At 51.5% G+C, this 23,937-nt stretch overlaps 1 protein-coding gene across 21 annotated transcripts in view; it reads right to left on the reverse strand.

Annotated features, from left to right (window-relative positions):
* The window catches only part of EHMT1 (euchromatic histone lysine methyltransferase 1), a 128,895-nt gene extending 112,438 nt beyond the window's left edge, over nucleotides 1-16,457 (reverse strand). For 6 of the 21 annotated variants that reach the window (XM_068914335.1, XM_068914322.1, XM_068914331.1 and 3 more), the window contains exon 1: nucleotides 16,386-16,443. Coding sequence is in view for 5 of the 21 variants with exons in the window: in XM_068914329.1 (XP_068770430.1) it covers nucleotides 16,386-16,406 (21 nt within the window). In the remaining 16 variants the exon portion in view is untranslated. Of the gene's footprint in view, nucleotides 1-330; nucleotides 351-9,373; nucleotides 9,523-16,385 lie in introns of those variants that run through there. The other 15 variants (XM_068914329.1, XM_068914305.1, XM_068914326.1 and 12 more) reach the window with 9 other exon arrangements.
* Between the last annotated feature and the right edge of the window lie 7,480 nt (nucleotides 16,458-23,937).

The raw sequence follows: 23,937 nt of genomic DNA on the forward strand, positions 1-23,937 counted from the left end.
GCCTCGCTGAGGACTTTCTCAAGATGATAAAATGGGACCAAGATACTTCTTCCCTTGCAGAAGGAACCTGCCACGTACAATAATTTTAGTGGGCAGAATAGTAATTTAGCAAGTCCATCATCTCAGTATGAAATTATGGCAGCTCAGCCCCATGTCTACTTCTTATTAGGAGCCCCACGACTGACCAAAGCACTGCCGTTCTTCATGAGCCGTTACTTAATGCTCAGCATAAACGTGCTGTTAAGCTCTGAGACCCTTAAGGCTGACTTAGGTGCACAGGTGCAGGAATTAAAGGGCGGTCAGTTCTGTAAAGGTGAAGTAAATCCCTACCTGTATTTTTAGCAGGTTGTCTTTGCAGAAAGAGGTCCAGTCAAAGCAGTCCTCCCTGGACAAATCCAATTCAGACTAAATTTAGGCAGTTCATTGTGGGAGGGAACACAAAATTAGTCTCTTCACGGGATCTCACCGCATTCCAGTCATCTTTCCAGGCTATCGATGGCCCACCTGGTTGCAATGAACACGGATGTTTTATACAATACTCCTGAAAGCAGACTTGTTCAGGGACTTTCCTTTGGCCCTGCTATCACCTTCAGCATGGAGACACTACACCAAAGATGTATGCACAATGCTTTAATTGTTAAACATTAGCCACTGGAGTATGGGAAAGGGGAGGACAGTCAACAGCAGGCGTGCTCTGTGTGATTACAGCCTACTGTCAAAATCAACCCGTGGCAGTTTCTGCTCACTGCATCACACTGTCTACAGCACTGGTTTTGACACTGGAGAACTTTAAAAGGGTTTAGAAGATCCATGAACTTCACATACACATGGATTGGCCCACGCTGTTCACAGTGACCTTGTCTCTCATGATAAACAAACACTGTTTAATCTGATCCTGTCTCATTCAGAAGTGTCATCAGAAGCTGTTCCTCAAAGTCTGACTTTCCTATCACCTACAACAGTGGCTTTCAACCTTTGGTGTGATGACTACTTCCAAAAGGCTGCTGAAAGGTACCTGTGAAAGCAAGCCACTCCCAGAAACCATATTTGCTATACGCACATTTACACCCTACTGGCACGAGACTAAAAACTACTCATAAAAACAAAGCAGAAGCAACAGAAAGGAGCTCCTAGAGATGTCTGCCTTTAAGAGCGAAAGGCAAAAAACCTGTTCAAAGCTTAGGCAAATGGTTTAGTGAGGTCAAAAAAGGCAAAAATTCTCATGCTGGCTTAGCAAGGTCGAAAAAGGCAAAAATTCTCATGCTGGCTTACAAAAACGAGTATGATGGCTTAACAAAGGCAGTACCCCTTTCAAGACAGCAAGGCTCAAAGCCTGATCAGAGTTAGCATTACCTGCAGTTTGTAACACCTGCACTTTTACACTGGCACCTTCCCAACCCACTGTACAAGTTACAAACCAAGCAATGAGGAAGACAAACCTTATGTCTTCCACTCTGTGGATTAAAATTCAAAGGTGGAGAAGTTACATAAATCGCTCAGGATCACAGCACGAAGTGACTGACTTGCTTTGGAAACAGATGGCCAAGCCCTACGGTCTGAAGCCTGCCATAACGCGCAGGGAGCTCAGCGAGAGTCCCGCCCTCCGTAAAACTGCGGGAGTTGGCAGCAACTTGATCCAAAGCCCCTGATATCATTTGAAAGACTGTTATGGACGGCACAGAACCGTGAACGCAGCCTTCCAAAACAGGCTGCTATCAATGCTCTGACGCGTCCTAGCATCTTGCACCGTTCCCTCATGTGATTCACATTGAAGACCAGAGCCAGCCAAGGAGAGAGCAAGCCCAGTGCGGCTGCTCACCACGCTGGGAGAATTCGTGCTTCTGCCACGCTCTGGGACTGTCTCTGTTTTGCTCAACACTGTACTTTCCATATGGTATGCGCAGCAAACAAGCAATGGGATAGGGTCCAGCCTCACTTTGACTGATATCTAGCTCCAGCTTTTCACTTGCGTGTTTTCAAAATATCTTGTTCCTCATTTGACCTATTTAAAAAAAAAAAAAAAAAAAGCCCACAACCGCACAGAAATAAATACACATGGAATGACAGAGGCTGAAACAATATGATGGGGAAAAAAAAAAGTAAGAATTAATTCAAGGACATATCTACTGGTCCAGCCACAATTTTGTATCTTTTAATGCGTCTCTGTTAGAGGCACGTCTTTACGGCAACACAGTCTTGTTCGGACTACACAAAGCATGTCCCAAGTCATACTAACACAAACACAACCTTGCTCTCTCTATGTGCTTACATGACGTGCGGCACAGTCGCAGTTACACCAGTGTAAATGGGCTTATACTGACACGGCTAAGCCCTGTGCCTTCGTATGAATGAGCTATGCTGATACAGAAGTGCTAACTTTGTCTTTGACTGCCTGTGCACTGGGATTTGTATAGGCTCTGCGTGTGCGTGCTAAAAGCTGTACGTAAACAAGCTCTCCCAGGACAGCCCTGGCCACGCAACTCATAGTCACAGCTTTTAACACGCAAAGGAACCGTCATGACCATCCAGGCGACGGTTATTTCTACAAGTCCAACGGCTGCAAACCAGCAACTTATGTCTAAAATCCCCCGCCTAGGCCTCGTCTCCTGATTCCTGGCTTCCCTGCTCTGCTGAGGAGACTCTGCGAAAGCTCATCTACAGGAGCTCCTCGCCACGAGGTCTTTATGCCATGGAAGTAGCTTGCTTCACTCAAGAGGGTTTATTTTACCAGCAAAACCGCAGCCACGCTCAACCAGCACAACACGGCTGCATAGCGTTCCGCAGGAAGCGCTGCTGGATGGAGGCATGGCTCACACTTGCCCCACCGTCTGGGGCTTAGACGCGAAGCCCTATAGCCAGGAAGCAGCTAGCACCTCAGCCACCAGGCTACTGGGAAATAGGGTTATTTACAGCTAACAGAAAACGTAGCCTACAATGGCCAAATCTTGACAAAGCTCTGATGATGCAGTGAAAAAAGCAATCCTGCTTAACCTTTTCATGCAGTTTAACTTCTACTGTCCAGGGTAACATACTGCTTCCCACCCTAGTTCCCAGAGCCAAATAAAGCCAACAGACAGGAGAACGGGCTTCACGTAGGAGCTAAGCTCTGCCTTGGCGGCCTGCTACGCGGTGAATCCTACCTAGGCTGAGCGGGGGATTATAATATATGGTTTTGTCATGGGCAGAATAAAAGGAAGTATTGTGAATTCATGCTAAAATTAAGGCCTTTTTCTTATTCCCCCCCCCCCCCCCCCAAAAAAAAGGCCAAATCACCCAATAGCGCAGAGCTTTTCCCAGTGCTTCTGCGAGGCCAGACACGGGGGGGTCAGGGCCAGGAGGGACCTGCGAGGGCGACCGGTGCTCCTGTGCTGCAGCACCCGTAAGGCACCCCACGGCAGAGGGTGCTAACGGAGGCCTTCGGCCCCTTTCGGCCCCCCTCTTCCTTCCCCCACTTACCCGCATCACGAATCTAGGCCTGACTCTCCAGCTGCCACCGCTATGCTCTTGGAAAAGTGTGTCAGAAAAACGGGCGTAAACAAATAAAGTGGGAAGTCACCTAAAGTGACAGTTTTCTGCCCAGTATTTTGCTTCCGAAAAGCCAGTGATGGGCTGTCAAAGTGGATTTGTTTTTCAAAAGTGGATCTCCTAGCAAGCGGCACCAAATGACCACGCAGTGGATACTATAATTGCATCGGTTTGTTCTGGTCTTTTTTTTTTTTTCAAATACGCTTTAAGAAATTATTAGGCGTTCTCATCACAAGGTTCTTTTCTCCTTCAAAGCTTTCTGAAGATACAAGCTAACTACTCCTCAGGATATCTCTATAAGAACTGTTAGGCTGGAAGAGGATACATTAGCCTGACTTCAGAACGGAATAAGAGACCACTAGAAAGAGTATGGATCACTGTTTCAAAATAAAGTCCAGAGCTGATATCAAAAGTCCAAAGAAGAGGTGCTGGACATCTGGAGTCATACTGGCTTTGATCACAAATCATAAATTATAGAGTGCTTCTAAAAAAAAAAAAAAATCGTAATCAGGTCCACTCATGATCTCAGGGCAGCAAGCCAGAAACCAGAGCACATATTAAATAGTAAAACTTTTGACCTAAGTAACTTGCCATCTCTTACCCAGTGAAGGCAACAGGTACATTCAAAAAATAACGTTCTGCATTTCTGCAACACTTGCAATGTAAAGGCTTTTAAGGAATGCGAGGATATCGCCAAGTCAGGCTTCACAGCCTTGTATCGCTGCCTCCCTTTTCCAGCTGGGAAAAGCATCACTGGGAGAAAGACATCAAATAACCTGTCCCAGCGACGAAGCCTGGAAAACAGCACAGACTGGAGAATCCGGCCCCAGCATTCGACTGGGACGGTTGAGGATGGCTCCGTCTGGGGGACACCACCAGCACCGAAGGGGCTAAGCGACAAGTTGAAGTACAGGTGGCAGCTCGCAGAACGAGGAAGGAGCACAGGCAGGTGCGTATGTAACCTTAGCAGACTCAACTACTTCCAAATGCACAGGTCCCAAACTGATCTGAAACAGCAAGTTCAAAGAGGATCCTTCTATCCGCAGGCATGCCGGCCACGCGCAGCACCCTGCTGCACCTTTAGGGCATCCCGCGCTCCCGACAGTCAGGACACCCTGCACATCTGCAGCAGACAAAGCCCCGGCACGGTGATGCCAATTAGCAGAATTTCAATTCAGTGGCATTTCACACGACTACCAAGTCCCTTCGGGCACCAGTGGCTTTTCGGCAGGGACAAACTCTGAATCTCATAAGCAGACTCAGGCAACCAGCCTTGCTTGGACAGTTCTTTAGCTTCTTTTGTTTAAATTGCTGACTGCCCCATTGCTTGGGTACACTGGAGGCAATCCGCTCTCACTGAAGCTGACGCCAAATCCCCCACCGATTTCTGTGGTTTTGGATCAAGTCCCAAAACTCTTTTTAATGTTATACTCTATTCTATGTACTCTTCTGTCTTACGGGGGTCAATGTTGCAAACTCTCCTTGCTCTTAAGTCCTATTATCTGCCTGCACTAATTCTGTGTAAAGGGCATTTACAAGTCCTTAGCACTCTCCTCATAAAGCTCCACATTCACCAGCCCCAGCCAGCCATGAAGCTGGGCATCTGCTACGTGAGGGGAAAAAAAAGACCAAAACACATTTACCTTATTTCAATATTCAACAGTTCAGTCAGTTTTTCCAATACTCTCACTTTGCACACTGCATAACATATATATCAGGAAATCTTTGGGAAAAAAGCAGGTTATGTTCTGTGCTTGCAAAGCACCACGTATACTTACAGTGCAATAAAAATTACCTTAATTAATAATACGCCAGCAAGAAAATGTTAATGAGCACCCAGCAGGGACAAGGCATGTTGTCTCATCTCCCCGCGTGGACTCCTTGCTTTGGCAGCAATCAGCAGCTGCATCAGCACTACCATCCCAGTGCAAGCTAAGATATCTGACTCATCAGGGAACGAGGGCGGGAACCACAGGGCTGCATGTCACAATTTACATTTCTCTTTAAAAGCAGGTACTGTTGCTCCAGGAGCTGCTCTCAGCAGTTCCACACCAACTTCTACTTGGGAAGTTTTTTGTCATTTGAAAAATAAGTTAAAACATCTCTCTGCATCCAATGCATAAACACACACAGACGATGGGGGCCTCTTGCAAACAGCTCTTTGGCCACGTCTGCAAAATACACAGTTCTGCTGCCAGGGCCTGCATTGGCTGCGAGCTGCTGACACAACCATGCTGCTGGATCACAAGCGTGTTGGGGGGGAACCATATTACACCTAAGTCCTCCAGGGATTGAACTCAGAATATCTGAACCGTTTCCTTTGAGCCTACCTGTCTCCACTAAGTAGGCAATACCGGCTCAAAACGGTGGTCCTCCGGACGTCTAAGCTAGGTGCGTTCCCAAGCAGATAGCGGAAATCCCCTCTCCCAGCTGTTTTTGTCAGCGCTGCCTCCCCATCGCAAGAGGCTCTTTTGGCAGCAGACAGCACCCCACGAGTAAGAGCCTGGGGCTTGCAGCTGCCAATACAGCTATGCCACTGGAGCGCATCCACCCTGGCACGCAGCCGGCAGCGCGCGTCCGTCAAGGGCCTGTGTCGCACGGGGAGGTGGTTTTCTTCAGCCAATGGAAAAGCTGCCGTTTTCTGCCTTTCATCAGAAGCGTGGCTGGAAACAAAGGCTCGGTGGAGAAAGGCAAGTTGGCTGGTAAAACTTTGTCGGGCTGACGGGGCCTTCGAGCAGACAAAGCCACCCGATTCCTCCTCACCTCACGACCTTGTCCTCTGCAGCCAGATGGCATCTCTGATAGCGCTGTGTCCCGGACTTAAGATTGCACACTCGCTTGGGGGTGAGATGATCTTTGTGTCGTATGTCATTCCCGACAGCAGCCTCGAGCCCCAGCTCCAGGACAAAAAGTAGCAGCAGCAATATAACGCGCATCTTGTCATACGCATAAAGCAGCAGCATCTGCATCCTTAGCAGGAGGTAAAAGACTAGTCTGCTGTCACACAGGAGCAGGAAAAAGATAAAATACGTCTCTAAAGAACCTCTTTGAGGCCAGTCTCGAGGCACACGTTTGAGAAGATATCAAACAAATAAGTTTTTAAGAAGAGCTCTGAACGATGAAAGCCCGTGTGCTATCAACATCGCGCTGCAGCAGGAAAGATGCTGAACTCTTAGAAACCCAAGAGTGTAACCACAGCACCAGTAGCCCACAAAGTAACCCCAAAAATGTGGGAGCTAGGTACAGGGTGCCCCATGCATGACAGACTCTTAGATGGGAAATACAACTTGCGGTGCCTGGAAGACAAAGAGGATATAGCCAAGACAGAAGAGGATCACCCCTTGCTGGTCTTTTCAAATGATGCAAGCCTGAGGCTGTGCTAACCTCTCCCTTTCTACTGAAAATTCTTAGCAGCCAAAACAGACAAATTTTCAGCAAATGTGCTCAGTAGCAGTTTGTTTGCTCACTGGTGGTGTCTTCCTGGTAAAAGGGGAAGCTGATTAAAAGACAGCATGGCTCTTCACCTCGGCTCTCTGCACACGCTCTAAAAGCTCCAGGATCTGGCACTATAGCAAGAGTAAATATTACATCTCATTTCATAGCAGTGAAGTCTATCTTTTTTCAAGGAGCATTCTTTGTTTATCCTCAAAGTTTTGCAAAGAAGGTTAAATATTCCATGGAACGTCTCCAGATCCTATAGGACACCTGCTTACAAACAATCATCCCTGCATATTCAAGAGGGATTAAAGCACCAATGTGAAACAGTACTTCCTAACAGTACTAAAAAATACCCTTCCTAATAATGCAAAGAACAAAAGCATTTCAGCTGTATGAAACTCACGGCTCCCAAAAATTTAAAACACGGCCTAGTTGACAAAGGCTGCTACACGCAAGTATGCAAATAAAAACACCAAATGTCTGGGTTACCAGTTCAAAGCATGCTGGATGTTGATTTAGCATGCTGATGCCTAACTAATATTAATAATGCTCCTCAATTAATAAAATATTTAGCGTCATGCTTTACGTTCTTGCAATCTGGAGTTTTATGTTCGAACTTATAGGCCAGCAGGATACTAGACTGAGTCATATAAACCAGCTAGCGGCCTGATTGTTGGCATTTTAGTCTCCTGAATACTGATCCTCTGATAAAACTGTATTTGATGGGTATACGATTTGCTACCTAGCCCCTTCAACATAAGAAATGCATCAAAAATTTATGTTAATTTCTCTAAGAGCCTGCCCCAAAATCCAAGTGATTTAAACGCCCTCGTTAGTGCAGGTTTGTACTACCGTCCCTCCGAGCCGCGAGTGCTGCCTGTTTCAACCACAAAAACCTCCCACCCCTGTGCTGGCTAATGCAGATGTGGCTGTTACTTCACACCCTGTCCAGGGCAAAGACCAGTTAGACAGTGTTAGCAGACCTCCAGTGCTGTCCCACAGCTCCTTTCTTTGTGTCTAAAGCAAATGCATGGGAATGAATTTCAGATAAGGGCAGCAGGAAAAAAAAAAAAATCCATGGGATAATACGCCAGGAATCTAGATAAAAAGAGAGAATAAATTAAACTACAGGGAAGAAATAGTAAAGAAGATACGGCTTTGCTGCCCAGCTGCTCAAACCTGGGCTGAGCTAACGCAACACCAAGAACTTGGGTTTATTGTAAGGTAAGGCATAGCTTTAAAGCCTAAGGCATTTGGGCATCTGCCTTCACTAGTCACCACCGAAAGTTGTTCCAGTATCTACCTCTTGATGTTGCAACAGATCTACTTTCAATTCCCAAAGCAACAACTGGATGAAGCATGTAGTTTTGAAACCCATTAATCCTTCTAAAGTCTGCTACATGTGTATGTGCATGCTTAATTTCCCATTTCTTGAAACAATTTTATGATTTTTGAGAGGACTTGACTACAGCTTCTGAACGTTTGTGACTGGCAGTGCGAAATATCCCCAGGTACCACTGCCGTTGGACAAAATCTTTGGGTTATTTGCCTCCTGGCTTTGAGCCTTTGGGAGAAATCACATATTAAAACTTCCTTCTGAAATTGCCAGGCCTAGAAACGTTATTTGAGAGGAAAAAGAGAGAGTCTCAAGAGGCTGAGAGTCTCAAGAATCCAGGAGTTCAGGCTTAAAAAGGAAAAGAAAAAAAAAATCACAACTTTTCGCAGCACTCAGGGCTGTGTTCAAATGCATCAGCAGGTCATGGTCAACATTACTGGGGAGTTCAGGGTTCACTTTTGCCAGTCAACATGCTAAAATACATCTGTTCGCATCTAGACTAGAGTTCTAAAATAAAGCAATTAGAAATCTGAAGTAACACTTTGTACACATGGACTTTTTGTCTTAACCTAACCAAGGCCAAAGTACAAAATACTTCTGCTCACACGCATGGACTGCAATCACCTCTGCATGGAGATGCTGTGCTTCTGGGGTCGTGTTCCCTTAGGCTCTATGCATGGCAAAAGCCCTCCGATTCATCCTGGCCGCCCTCTGTCCTCCTCAGAAGGAGTAAGCCCCACATTTATTATCGACAAACCCTGCAAGCATAGGCAAGTACATTATTCTACAGAATCACCAGCTTCCTGGGCTTAGCTCAAATACTTTGTCCCAAATCACAGCTAAACAGCCTGTCATTGCAGTCTTTGGGTATGACCGCTATTTCTACTCACCTCAGCTTGCTCAGATCCCAAACTCTTTGCTGCCGGTTTTGAATGCTGGAGCGCTGCAAGCTCATAACCTCTCCTGGTTTGTGCAATGGCCTATCTGACCCAAGAAAAATAATCCTTTCGGACATTTTTATCCCTGTTTGCATAACTTTACATTTCCCTGTAACAAATGGGATAAGTCACTTACCTGGCTTTATTTTGAGTTTATCCATGTCAGCCTGGTTATCTTGCTCCACGCTTAACCTCCTCCTCAGCCGTGCCACCTGCAAATTTCCTCCCTTTGCTGCGTGCTGTTTCTCCAGGATGATTAGCCACAAGCAAACTGAAGTGGATCTGAATTTTCTCCTCTAGCAATCCATCCCACTCACTGCCTTCCTGTCCTAAACTGACACTGCTCACCACTGCCTTGGAGAGCTCTCCCTTGAGGAGATACAACACTGAAAAGGATGGATTTAATATTTAATAGCCCACCTCCAGCCCCCAAGCCCGCCCTTTTATTCACACAAGCAGCTCAGCCCTATACCGTATCGTCTCACCTTGTTCAGTAGCTGTCTGCCCTTTGTGCCAGGCAGCATTTTTGAACTGTAATTCCTCCATGGAGCGAAACTATTCTTAAATGTAAACTTGGGCAAAACTCGCCAGTACAGAGGCAGACTGCAGGACAACGGTGAGCATCAGGCTTGGCATTAAGGAAACAGGAATCCTCCCGGAAGAACATTTCCTACTTGAAAAGAGGATACACTGGATGTCCTTGATACTTTGCCTATGCTAGAAATTTTTAATTACAAGCAGAAAAGCCTTTCTATTTTGGACACAGTGATACTAGTATAAAGCGCTTTTATAAGTACAGTTTATTCTGGGTTTATACGCATTTCACAGAGCTTGGCAGTCAAGCTAAGCCAGCAGGGCTACAGCAAACTCTTTCACTCCCTTTCAGATTTACTTCACCGCTTCAGCTAGTCACTGGCAATCACCTATGGGATGTGCCTGCCCGTACACCGAAGGAGGACGGATTTAGGTGACTCTTCTCCCTAAGCCACCCGAGATGTAGATAGTGAGGTGAGCCTTTCATCGGCTACTTTTCTGGCTCACACGACAAAGTTGCGGGGGGGGGGGGGGGGGGGGAGTCTCCAGCAAACGCGTCTTTAAGCACTTGAACAGACCCCCTTGAACCTCTCACAACACAGCGAAACACATACCACCACAGAGCACAGCTCATCGGAGTTGGGGGGAATATGAGTAACATCCACCCTTCCCTGTCAATCTGATCTCGCTGAAAGAGGCAAGATCCGTCCCTGAAAGTTTTCTTCCATCATAGATGGCAGAGCAGGATGTAGTACTGGCCTCTTATCCTCTTACTCTACTGTGAAACCTCTTATTCCAGCATCCCTTTTTCTTTCCCAATGACCCAATACGCACATGCACCTGCTCTGCTACAGCACTTTGCAAGGGGGGAAAACCAGGAGGAATACCTCCACACACTCCATGTCTCCGCTCCTGAAGCACGCAGAGAGGCCACGCAGGTGGCATTGCCCCACCTCCAACAGGTGAAGGGACAGATCACAAAGGGTCAGGCAAGGTGATGAAGAACAAGGCCCCAGACTGGTATTTCAGATCAGCGGCAATACAACAGTACCAGTCCCTAGTCATGTTGATACCAGCTGCTCTCATGCACACGTAGACGTGAGATACACCACCGGTGCATCAGTCACTGCTAGCAACAATGAACTGCCAAGGGACGCTCGTGTCTTCAGCTGGCACAGCTGTTTGCAAGGTGAGTGCCCATCCAACTGTATTTGCCAGCACAGCTCAAATCAGTTCCCTCCACAGAAGAACTGTTTGCTCTTCTTGTTGCTGGGGTTTTTGCTGGTAATTGCATCTCTACTAGGACTTCTGCTGACACAGCTATGGTGGGGGAGAGAGCAACCGCTTTCCATTTATGGACAGGTAACTATGTCGGCAAAACTTCTTAAACGTACGCTAAGGCTCTGGTTTGGAAAGCAGAAATAAGCTGCCCTTGTTTAAAATCACTTCTAAACTAATATAGCTGTACTTCTGCTGACACAGCTATGGTGACAGGGAGAGCAACTTCTTTCCACTCACGGACAGGTAACTATGTCGGCAAAACTTCTTAAATGTACACCAAGGCTCTGGTTTGGAAAGCAGAAATAAGCTGCTCTTGTTTACAATCACTTCTAAACTAATATAGCAAGGCCCACAGCAAGGTCTTCTATTGGTATTGCTATTTCAGTAAAGAAAAAAGAAAAATAATCCTTTCTAGCCAGAATAATTACATTGGAAAAGCTTTTCTTAAAGTATAAACCGGCCCTTAATTCTGCCCTGACTGACAGACTTCTCTTCAGAGACTTTCTTCAGACATGTTGGCTCAACCAAATTAGCTTAACACAACTGAAGGGCATTCTTAAAGCTTTCGAAGTCATATCTGCCCATTCTGTTATTATTTAAAGCTTGTCTCCATGGAAGAAATAGATGAGTTTCCAAACAGCTTTTGTTAGCCCACAGTTAGCTTTGCATGGTTAATGTACCACGGAGAAAATTCACGTTAGGGAAGTAGATGTTTGCATCCATTTCACATAGGGTAAAATTCTATCGCGGACACGGCAGTTTGTGATTTCAAAACACTAACAGGATGAAGTAACCCTTACGGGAAAGGCTCTAATTAATAAAGTTATAAACTCTCCCGCCCTTACTAGGTGTTCTCTAACGAAGAGGAGGAAAGAACTCCTTTCTTCACTGGAGACAAAGATGCAGCTAAAATGTTGCAAACCGTGTTTAAGCTGGAACTGGAGAAGAAATCTAGCACACCTGGAAACACACCCTTTTTGGCCTGTGTTCATGATATTATGTCAATGTAGTACCAACATACCCCTCTGCTCTAACAAGACTGAAGAAAACATCGGTCTTGTAGCCATCAAAACATGCAGGCTTCCAGGTAGCTCCCCAGGCAGAAAAGATGATGGGGTTTTAAACGCCTTAAGATTTCTTGCTGCAAGTTACTGAAACAGACTCTGTATTAAAAGCAACGGCCCTGGGAAAGCAAAGCAGAGCCCCCTCCTCCCTTGTGAGCCAGCACGGCCATGGGAAAGCAAAGCAGAGCCCTCTCCTGCCTTGTGAGCCAGCACTTACTCCTGGCTGGCAGGAGTAAACGAGAGAGGCGGAAGGGCAGGGCAGGCCTGAAAGAAGCACTGGATTTCACGTCACCTGCAAAACAGAAAGTGGGAAACTGAAGAAATCATCTACGTGTTCCTTCCTCAAAGGCATTGCTCGTTAGGTCCTGGCCTTTCCCATTAGCACTCCTGCACTCAGTGGCCTATTACGGCAACCTCCTTCCAGCGAGGGACCCATGAATAGGAAGTGCTTTGACTTGAGTGAGCGTTGCCCCTTAATCCAGTAGGGAGTTCATTGAACAGGCGGAGGACTGCCTACAGAGCGCTCCCAGCACCAGCTGGCTAAGGGGATGAGAGCAAGGATCAAAGCTGGGGCAAAGCCCTAGCATCACGAGACAGATGTTCAAAACTGCCCAGCCTCTTGAGTCCTCCCTTTTAAAAGGTGGGGAGCTGCTGGGTGCTGAATCCTTTGGCAGATCTGGTCTCGACTGAGGGTGCTGAGCAGTGGGGAAATCTGTCCTCTGTGTGGCGCGCATGGCATCGCTTCTCTTTAAAGATCAAAGCTGCAACTCCAGAAAAAAGATGTTACAGATCAGAACAGATAGGAGGAAAAAATGATGAAAAATGCAGTGTAACTTCTGAAGAGAACCACTTCATTCAAAGCCACACGCACACACCTTACTTCCTGCTTAGCATGCAGGCACCAGCTTTCCTGAGGTTATTATGAGCCTCGGGGAAAACATCGTGGCTTGAAATCTCTGTTTTCGTGCTCACACCAACCGACCACTTTAGGAAACATACAAAAACAAGGTCAACTGATTCTGTTGTCACTAACACTGATGCAAACTGGAGCAACAGCAACAAATCCAATGAACCTGCACTATCATAAGACCGGCAGAGCAAGACAAACTCAATCCCTTAAGCTTGAAACTTTAGTATTGTATACACAGTTGGTCTAAAATACATAAAACACTCCAACTGCACTGGATAGAAGAAACCTGCTATCGATGGAAGATGGTTATTGCATGTAATATGACAGCAGCACAGCTACTTACTTAGGAGCTCAACCATGCCCCAACACACAGAGATTACTCGAGGCAGCCTTTAACTAAGATCGCACACTCCCTAAACAGAAAGTTTACCACTCAGGACATACTAAGATCCTGGTGATAAGAGTGATTCTCCCTCAGCCACCAGCCCTAAGGAGCCACTCTGTGCTACACGTTTTTATCTTGAGTTAACTGGCTGTCAGTAGCTGTGTTTGGAAAAGCTGGTGTGGACGCTGCCCAGAGATACACAAACAGCACTCTTCTCGCCCCCGCGCCCCAACTCAGCTCTTCATTCAGAGCAAACATCACATCTGCTTGGAGCACATCTCTGCACCTTTCTTCACCAAGCGAAGCAATTCCTCATTTCTGCTCCAACCTGCATGGCACAGTAAAACACCGTTGTGCGATGTTGATCCTTGCTTTCTGTTACAACCGTGGGGTAAGCAAGGAGGACCTACTCCAATTTCTAAATTCCAGCCTGATTTACACCAAAGTCCTCCCCTCTGGCTTCAGTGGGGTGTAAGCGAAGGCAAATCTGGCCTCAGAATTAATTGAATTTGTGGAAGAGGAAATAACTAGACTGTTTTATAGCTGAATTAAACTCCGAGTCACTGTTCTCCTCCCCATAATCCACTGCCACATTTGCAGATATTAAGCCTGATTCTAAGAGCCATGTTTCTTAATGCTTTACCTATAGAGCAGACTCTAGCCAAGACTCCTGGAAGGTGCTTCCAAAAATAAGAGGTGGGCATCTACAGTTGTAAGGCTAACCTGTACACTAAGATTTGCTGAGTTATGAGCCAGCTCCTGCCCTGGTTACAGCCATGCCATGCCATTCTCAAAGGAATCACACCGAGGCAGATAAAGGCAAAACTGGACCATGAAATAATGGAATCGCTCAGGGCTCACTCTTCTATTTTGCAACAAAATTAACACCGGACCCTCTCTGAAAGCACAAAGGTGAGGCAGCAGGATCAGGCCTTGAGATGCAGCTGTGATGCAACAGAAAGCGCAAGGATCCTGCCTGGGACAAAACTTCCATCACAGACAACGGGAATCTTGCCTGCGTAATAAAATTCAAGCTCTGTCTTCGCAGCACTTTGCAAAGAACTGCTGTTGCCATCTGTGTAGCCATGCTACAAACTCCATCTCCCACAAGGAAGAAATTCCCCTGCCACCATATAACCTTTTGAACACAGTATTTCAAACAAAAGAGCTGGGAATGGTTACAGCATACACTCTCACATACCTGAATGGTAAGGTGTAGCCAAGCTGTCAGAAGATGCTGATCATCAGCTGCATCTAGCTAGATATGGAGTACCCAGCCATCTCTAGCACTTATTTCTATTCAGTTCATAGATGAACGTACAACTGCATTATTATCTTGTTGCTCTCCCTGCGCACGTCTGTCAGTCAGCATGCTGCAACCTAGCGTTTACCTGAGCGTAAGCAGACTTATAAAAAGATTCCACATTCTGTAACAAAAGTGGGGGAAAAGCCTCAGATTGGCACAAAAAAAAGCACAGCAAGCATAGAGGCATTTCAGCTTTGTGTGCCACTTTATGGGGTAGTTGAGCTGCGCGCCGCACTCTTTGGCGACGTTTACAGATCTGGCTAACTGTCATTACATGGCAAACTTCATTTTCTTTGGGGATTTTGGATGTGATGCTGGTATTTTCTCAGGCCTTTCACTCAGTGCATGTCAAACCCCTATACCAAGAGCAGAAACAAGAACGCTGTGGCGGTCGGTAACTTTATAACCCGGATTCCCTGATGAACTGCTGGGGCACTATACTGGATATCGCACATGCCATTGCAACCCCCCCCACCCCGGCCGCCCTGCAGTCTTCAGCACCGTCCCGGCACTCCAACCACGGCGACTCCTTCTGACCAACCTATTACCGTGGAGGCTTCTGCGCCTACTTTTGCCTACCACACAAAGGAAAAGTGAAAGGAAAGTCCAGCAACGCACTCTTAGCAAAGTGGGAAATTCAGTCGCCGCCCTGGAACCCTCCAAAGGCCCCTTGGCGTCGAAAGTTTTTCTCCCTGAAGAAAAGTTTGCTACCTCTCACCAACAGCCCTTTCGCCTCGTTCCTCCCGCCTCCTTAATTCTTGTTTCCAGCTCCCCTTTCTCTCAGAGGGCAAGATCCTAACTTCTGGCTCGCTTTATGAACGCCCTCCGCTCAAGAGGATTTAGACACAGCGTGTTTAATACAGCCGCTCTCGCCCCATCTCTGACTGCAAGCGAAGGGCGCGCTTCGCCGGCGCTTCGCCTTCGCCCCGGCGCTTCCCTGCAGGGCGCCGCGGCTGACCCAGCCGGGCCCGGGGGGAGCGGGGCCGGCCCCGAGGCCTCGGGACGCCGCCGCGGGCCCTTCGCGGCCAGGCCCGGGCCCGGGCCCACGACGCCTCCCCGCAGGCCGGCGGGAAGCAGCGGGCGCCGGGGGCGGCCGCCAGGTCGCGGCGGCAGGGCGAGGCCCGCCCGCGTCGCCGGCGCTCCGGGCCCCGCACGCCGCCTGCCCGCGGGGCCCGGGGCCCTGCATGCCTCATGCCTGCCCCCGCACGGGCGCGTGCCCGCGGCCCGGGACCCTGCATGCCTCATAGCCGCGGCCCGGCTCCAGCCACGCACCCGCCGGCCCTGGACTCTGGATGGAGCCATGCCAGCGCCGCCCGGGGCCCCGCCACATGGGGAGCCCCGGAACCTGGATGGCGCCGCCCGCCCTCCCTCCGCCTCCGCCACACGCACTCGCTCCCATTGGGGGAACCCCGGAACCTGTATGGCCCATACCACTGAATAACTGTGGAGGGGTGTTACTTATACAGAGTCCCGGGCCCCCTACACACAATGGCAGCAGCTCCCACATTCTTCCCCTCAGAGGAGTTGGACTGAACCATGGGGCGGCGGGGGCACGGCCCCCCTCCCGGCCTCAGACAGAACCCGTTTGGCCCTGGGCGATACCACTCCACGCTCCCCCATCTTTCTTCCCCCCGCCCGGGGTAGATGGACGCCGCCGCTCTCACTCACCTCGGCATCCACTGTGGCCATGGCCGGAGCCCCGGAGCGTAGCCCCGCCCCCTTCGGCGGCTCCTCACGCCTTGGCTCCTCCCCTTTCCCCTCATTCTTCTCAATGGAGACGCTCCGGCGGCCTCGGCGCATGCGTGAAGCAGCATGGCAGCCCCCGCGGGGCTCCTTTGGCCGTACAAGGCTATGGCGGCGCCCGTCCGCAGGGTGCCGTACAGCTGGAGCCAGGCTGCGAGGGTGGGGGCGGGGACGGGACGAAGGTGGCGGGGGGATGGGGATGGGAGTGGGAAGGGGAGGGGAACGGGTGGGATGGGATGAGGAGGGGTTGGAGACAGGGTTGAGGGTGAGATGGGGATGGGATGGAGATGGAGTGGGATGGGATGGGAACAGGATGAAGATGAGTTGGAGATGGGGTGGGATGGGATAGGATGGGGACGAGGTGGGATGGAGGTAGGGATGGAGGAGGGCTCTGCCACGGCAGCCACCGCCCGCTCCCCGCTCGCTCACAGCACTTCCGTCATCGGACAGTTGTGTCATTTTTGGTGGGCGAAGAAGGGAGGGGAGCGATCCATCCTCCCCCCCCCCCGGCCTGGTGGGCCGTCGTGACCAAGCCAGCGGCCGGGACGCCGCCGATGGGCCAGGATGGTGCCCAGCAGGCACGCGGGTGTCTCGGCAGAGCCAGCCGCCCCCCGGCTGCGCCATGGCACCCCAAGGCTCTTCTTGCTGATGCCCTTATTAAGATAATAATCCACATAATCATGCAACAACCTGCATCGGGGGAGACAATTTAGGAGCGTTTTAAAAACGACTGCTCCACGATCTTGGCTGTGTGCCTTTCAGAGAGACACGCAAGAGCAGAAATTAAGTTTTACCCAGGAGTTTCCTCCGCCTCCTCCTCCCCCATACGCAGTCTCACTGAAACCTCCCCAGCCACCCCTGAAATTCCTGTGAAATCACAAAATAATAAACAAAAGTATGTCTCAAGAGCCACCTAGAGACTGTGGCTTCGGAGCACGGAGCACATGAGGGCGGCCCAGGACCCGGCGAAAGGGCTGGCGCGAGGAGACGGTCGAGGCCCCGATCCACGGCCCGCGGGCGACGCGGAGGAAAAACCACCGCTTTCGAGACTGCCCGAACACCCGCCATGCACCCCAGCGACGGGGCGGCCGCTCGGCAGCTCCAGATCGAGGAGGCCTACAACCCGAGTCCCCTCGTGCCCCAGCACGGCCCTCCCGGCCGAGCTGCCCCGGAAGGAGGTCAGAGTCGTCGGTACGACCACGGCGGAAGGAGCCCTACGGCCAGCGCATCAACCCGGGAGAAAGGCATCTCGTTACCGGGCTGAGAGCGATGAAAACACACAATTAAAGCGCAGCACCACTTCTCACCGTGCTTGCTGAGGGCAGTTAGGAGGAACACGCAGCGGGGGCATCGAGCAGTCACGTGTCTCGTGGCGTTTTCTCACCTTCGCCGGGCGAGCCGCCTCCGTTCCTCCTTGGGCAAGAAGACGGCCAGCCCGTAGTATTTAGCGGTACAGCAATTTTTATCCGGCTCCCAAAGCCGCATCCGTGCTGCTCTTGCCCCTGCCTCCCCACGCCACCGAGCGCCTCAGGCCGAGGTTCCCCCCGAGACGCCCACACCTCTAGTTAGCTTATTCCCTGAACGCGCCGACTTTTTGTTCCCCCCCCCAACAGTTGTAAGTGCTTGATAGCTCTGCTAAAACCGATGAGCGACACCAAGCAAGGCGGGCAGGCCAAAGCGCAATAACGCTAACTTGGTCCTTAAAGATCAGTGTATTTTCACCTCAGACGTGACGGTATCTAGCGGCAGCGGGCTCTTTCAATATTGGGCTGCCAGGTTTGAGAGGGTTTTTCACTATTTTTATACAAAAAATACTTAACCTTCAACCTAATCTGTAATTCAGGCAAAACATCTATTCAAAAATGGAAAGAAAAAGGGAAAAAAGAAAAGACAAAGAAGGCGGCGGGCAGTAAATACTGCATTTGCTTGGGTGAAGCCAGCGGCTTACTCTTGACTGAGTAGATAATTAAAGTCTCAACCTTTCAGGACTACCCAGCACTCGTTAACTGCCCTGGATAACGGCACCAGAACTGGTATCTAGGCCTGCTGAAAACCTAAAAAAAAATTACAGCCTTGCAAGTCTCTTCCGGGATCCCAGAAAGCGCTCCTCCATCTTGCCAACAAATTATCCTTAAAAAAAAAAAATCTTTTTTTAACTTTTCCAACTTTTTTGTTATTTTTGGCACAGTGCATGAAAAGCCTCAGTAGTCTTTTTTTAAATAAAGCCACATCCGTGCTTGGCGCGGGGAGGGAGGGAAGGACCCATTTCAAGCCTTGCGGAGGGGTTTTTCCCCTGGAAGGTTTTATCGGGCTTTGTCACCTTTTCCAAAACGGTGCCTTGAACGCCCCCAATAGCTGCTTTCACCCTAAGAATACCCACAAGGCGTCTCCTAATGCCTGGGACTGTAAAGCCATGATTGCAAAGCAATTAACTCTTTTACAACTCTTGAGTAAAGCTAGAGCAGAGGACGCTGCGGCCTCTGTAAAGCACCCGGGGAAGATAAACTCCTTAACCTTACCGGCTGAAAGGGCTCTCGGGACCCGACGCTGCTTCAGGGATGCCCACCCAAATCCCACCCCGGGCTCGCCCCAGCAGGTGGCAGGAGGGCAGCTTCGACTCCACCAGCTTGCCGCGCTGGCAAATTCCTCCTGTCTTGGAGGAAGATGAGAGCCTTCAAGCCCGGTGACGTCAATTTGCACGTTTATTATCAGCTTTCCGGAGGAACAATATTCCCTTCATCTGCAGATTGATTGATTTCCTGGAGCCTTAAGTAAAGCGCAGAGAAAAATTGCACGGATGCCCTTGTTCCTCTCCGGCAACCGTGGGTACATGGCCATATGGTTTTATTTGTTCTGCAGCGAGACTGCTACCCTGCGGGGCTCCGACTCCCGGGAGCACAAGCGAGCGGCAGCGCGCGACCCCGGCATCCCCAGCTCGCTGCCAGCTCGCTCCTCGAGGGTTTCCCCTCCAACGAACACGTAGGTGCAAGCCGTGGCAGCCGCGGCCCCCTCGCCGGGACCCTGCGCCTGGCAAACCGCCCGTCCCATTTGCCTTTCCCGACAAATTGTCATCATCTTAATGCAGGAGGTGGCAGGCCTCACCTCACCCGGTATAGCTGTGCTAGAAGTTGCAGAGCAGGAGGCGACTGCCGTCTTTAAAGACACGGTTGTTAACTAATTTAGCTCAGCCAGCAGGATTTGGGGTGACACATCATGCTCGTTGACACAGGAATAGCTCCCACTCCCACCTAAACCTGCAGAAGCGTGGCGTAACTCACCCTCCACAGAGACTCTTTGGATCTACCCCAACGCAGCTAGCTGCAAAATTTGACCCAAGTTTTGCAAAGTAAACTGTTGGGACTGCAGGCATTTGATCTGTCCTGGCACCAGCATTTGTAAATTTGTCAGATGAAGTAGAGCAAAGAGACCAGCAAAGCTCATGCACTTGGGTAATTTATCTCATCAATCAACCACAAGCCCTTCTTGCTTGCCCCACTTGGAGAGAGGTTGCAGAGCTTTCAAAGCAAGAAATTGTGCCCCGATTCCCAGAACAGACTTTTGGAAACCTCAGACCGAACCGAAGGGCAGATTTTTCATGACCGTTGGGGCTCTTGCTGCAATTTCAGTTTCCCAAACCACAAGTCTGGTTTTTGGAGGGACAGGAGGTTTAGAGATGCCATCAAGTCAGACCTCAGTGTCTCCCAACCAGGACCCAAAACGCAGACAGACGCAAAAACCCCCTGAATACACCTCCCCGACTAAGTCGCCCCATTTTCAGTGCGACGTGGCGTAGTTGTCCCAACGCCACAAGGGCTCTTTCCCGCGTGCCTGGGTCGCAGGGAGCAGTTTCCTGAGCTGACAACACCGAGCCCGTTTCTGTTGAGCTTCTCCATCAGCGAGAGGCTCTTCACCCGGGTTCGGGCAGCCCGAAAGGAGGGAAAGAGGGGAGCGGGCGAGCTCCGCAGGCGCCGAAGCCCTGCCGCCGGCCCCTCACCGGCCTCGGCACGGCGCTCCCCGAGCCCTGCGGCACCCCGAAACCGAGCACAGCAGCGGCGGAGCGAGGGGGAGGCTCGCCGGGGCTCCTACTCTTTCCTTGCGGGGACCACGACCCACGCGCCGCCGGCCCCTCGCGGGCTGCCTGCGCCGCTTTTTAAGTGGGAACAGCGTCGGAAGGAAGACAACGAGGGGGCCGTTTTCTTCCTGACCCTCCCACGGCACCGTGGGGCGGTGGGGGCACGGCGTGAGGGCCGCTCCGGCGCCCAGCCGGCCCCGCCGCCCGCCAAGGCCCGCCGGGCAGCAGCGGGAGCCGGGGGAAGGTGGCCGCGGCCCGGAGGGGAGCCCGCGGGGGTCTCCGCGCTGCCCGGCGGCCGCGGCCGAGCCGGGCCTAGCCAGGCCGGGCCGGGCCCCCGCGGCGCCGCCGGGCCTGCGCGCCGCCCGCCGAGGGGGGAGCTGCTGCCCCCGCCCGGCCGAGCGGCGCCGCGGTCAAAATAAGAGTCCCCGCTCCGCCCGCCGCCGGCCCGGCCCTGCCTCAGCGCTCGGCCCGCGGCGGCTCCCCGAGCCCCAGCCCGGCCGGTCGCTCCGGCGGGGCCGCCGCCGCCTGGGCTCTCCCCCAGGGCGGCCGGGCCGAGCCGGGCCGGGCCGGGCCGGGCCGCCGCTTCGGCCACCAAGCGCCGCGTCCCGCCCGGCGCCCTGCCTTCGCGCCCGGCCGGGCGGCCCAGGCGGCTTCGCCGGGCGGCGGCGGGGACGGCGTTCCCCCGCCGGGCGGGGAAGGCGGAGAGCGGGACGCGGCGCCGGGGCGCCCGGGCCGCGGCGCTGACCCCCACGGGCGCGCGCGCGCCCGCTCAGGCTTGCGGCCGCAGCCCTCGAGCAGCGGCCTGGGGCGCCCGGCCGCGCTGCCGCCTCCCTGCGCCGCCGCCTTCCTCGCCGCTGTCTCCTCGGCCGGTCGGCCCCTCGGGCAGCGCCGAGGGAACCGGCGGCTCTGCCCTCCGTGGCACCGCGGCCGTCGGCCAAACGCTAGCCAACGTACTGTTAAAGATGCGTTGCAGCGCGGGGACAGAGGCGCTTTCTAGTAGTGTAAATGAAGAGGCCTAAACTGGCATGCTCTGAAAGAGGGGGAAGCTAAAGGTTTGGCTCTCGCGTTCCCAGTGCTGGACTCAGGCTCCTGATGGGAGCCCAAAGCAACAGCTTCATCCCGTCAAAGCAGAGGCTGCTCCAGCGTAGCAGCAGCTCCTGCGGAGCCCCAGCGCACCAGAGGCCAAGCGGGACGGCGGCAGCAGCGACCTCCCGCAGACCTCGGCTGCGTCCCCGTCCGCAGGGCCGGCTCCTCCCAGGCGAGCGAGGGGTCCTGCGGGAAACCTCACCACCCTCACGTCTTCCCCTCGCCGCGCTGCGCTTTCCACCCAGCGCCGGTGGACCGCTGCTGCCGCCTGCTCAACCGCGCCACGGGTCTCTTTGGGGGCCTGCGGCACAGCTTTGGCCCCAGCTGGGTCACGGGAGGAGTTGTTGTACGTGTGCACTTAATCATGAAACGCCGCAGGCCCATCCGGGCAAAATTATTTCCTAAATCATTGTTTTGATTTCCAGGGCAAGGAGCTGAGCCCCTGGAAGATGGTGATGGCGGAGACGCACGTCCTTCACCCCAGCTGCTCTTCTCCCTGCTCCTGATCGCTCCCCTCCCGTCCCCCAGAACTGAGGGACAATTAGCGAGTGAAGGAAAAACATCAGCATCTTATAACAGTGTGGCAGGAAAGCCACAGCTCCAGCAAGGACAGTTAGTACCCTTCAGCTGTGGCCTATGGCTGCCATTTTACATAAAGGACATTAATCTTGAAAGGGAAGTTCAGCCACTGCCGGGGTGGGGGGGTGGAGGGTCACTGTGTTTTGGCCCCGATCCTCTAAGCTGATGTGCACACACAGGTCCTAGGACTCGCAGGGGCCCTCGCGCCTACCTTTGGGAAAGGGCCGGGAGCAAGGTTGGTCTGGGGGAACACAGCCTCTTCAAGCATTTGATTTTTGGGGGCTCCAGCCTATGTGTGCCAACCCATGGGCCCAGCAGGGCTGTTGATCTGGTGCAGGCTTCCCAGTTGCATTTGCTCAGGCTCCATCTTTCTTGGCTCGAGGCGGGGACGTAGCAGTCACCAGGAGAAGCCTCCCTGCACAACCGGGCATCTGCAGAGCCCTCATAACCCACCCCTGCCTGCTGCGGCTCCAATCCCACCTGGAGACTCGCAGCTCCACCTGCTGCGAAAACAAGCTCAGCTACAAGCGCTAATTAACGGGAGTGGGCCAAGGAAGAGCTCTGGTTTGCAATAAACTCTCCATTTTCCGTTAAGCAGCAGCTGTGAGCCCAAAGAGGCGCCACAGAGCCCGGGGTCCTGGCAGAAAGGCTCGGTCCTGACGCAGCGTCAGACGCCTTTGCCGAAAGCAAAGCCCCAGCCTTTTCATGGCATCTCAAGCCCCTGCTCTCCTGAAGGATCCAGCAAGGCTCATATCGCCCTCTCCCGCACCGACCGGGGTGAGCAGTGACAACCCTCCACATCCTGGGATTCCTGCTAAGCAGGAAGAGAAAAACCCAACCCTCCCCTCGGTTTCCTCCAGCCGGGAGACCTCAGGCCAGGCAGGCGCCGGAGCCCACGTTTCACCCAGGAGACCGACCTGCTCATCACAGAGCAGACCAGACGGTTAGTGTCCGTCTACGCCAACTCTCCCCCCGTTACACTGGGAGAAGAAGAGGCTTTCCTTTAGCGTTAGCTATGAATTGGACTTTGAGCTTCAGCTTTAGAAGCAGATGCCGCCTCTGAAAGGCAGGAGCCACTTCTCACCCGCGGTACAGGGCTTCCTGGCATTGCCATCAGTGCTTTACGTAGAGCCAGCAGCTCTGCGCTTATCACACATTTACGTTGAGCAAAAGCACGCGTGATCTTACAAAAGGAGCTCTTTATTTACATTTTCAGCTCTTTACATTTGGTGGTTTAAAACCCAGGACAAAAAAAAAAAAACTCCCCAAAAGCTGTGGTAAACACGTAAAACTGTTAGTTTACATTTTAAAACCATGTAATAAAATGCGCAGAAATACTAGGTTGTACAGAGCCATCAGAAATACTGTTGTATAAAACCCCAAAATCTGTAAAGAGAACCACAAGCGTAAATAATTACAACCACGAGTATTGGTACAAGAAAGGGCACGAGTTTTGAGGCTTTTTCCCCACCAGTCTTTCTTGGGGAGGATGAATAGGACAGATGTTCCTGCTGCAGATGTTTGGAAAAACCTTAAAATACAGAATAAAAACCAAACAGACTCAGCCCACCCCTTATCTTCTACTTTGTGCTGACTCAACAGGAAAACTTCCTTCTCCAGTCATTAGCAGAAAATATCTACTTTTACAAAACTACTGCCAACTCAGTAGAAAGCTAAAAAGAACTCAACGTCCACCAAAAAGAAGAGCTGGAGAAAAGGATGAGCAAAAGCCCTCCTCCC

The sequence above is a fragment of the Struthio camelus genome, chromosome 20 (assembly GCF_040807025.1).
Source record: "Struthio camelus isolate bStrCam1 chromosome 20, bStrCam1.hap1, whole genome shotgun sequence".
Lineage (NCBI taxonomy): Eukaryota > Metazoa > Chordata > Aves > Struthioniformes > Struthionidae > Struthio > Struthio camelus.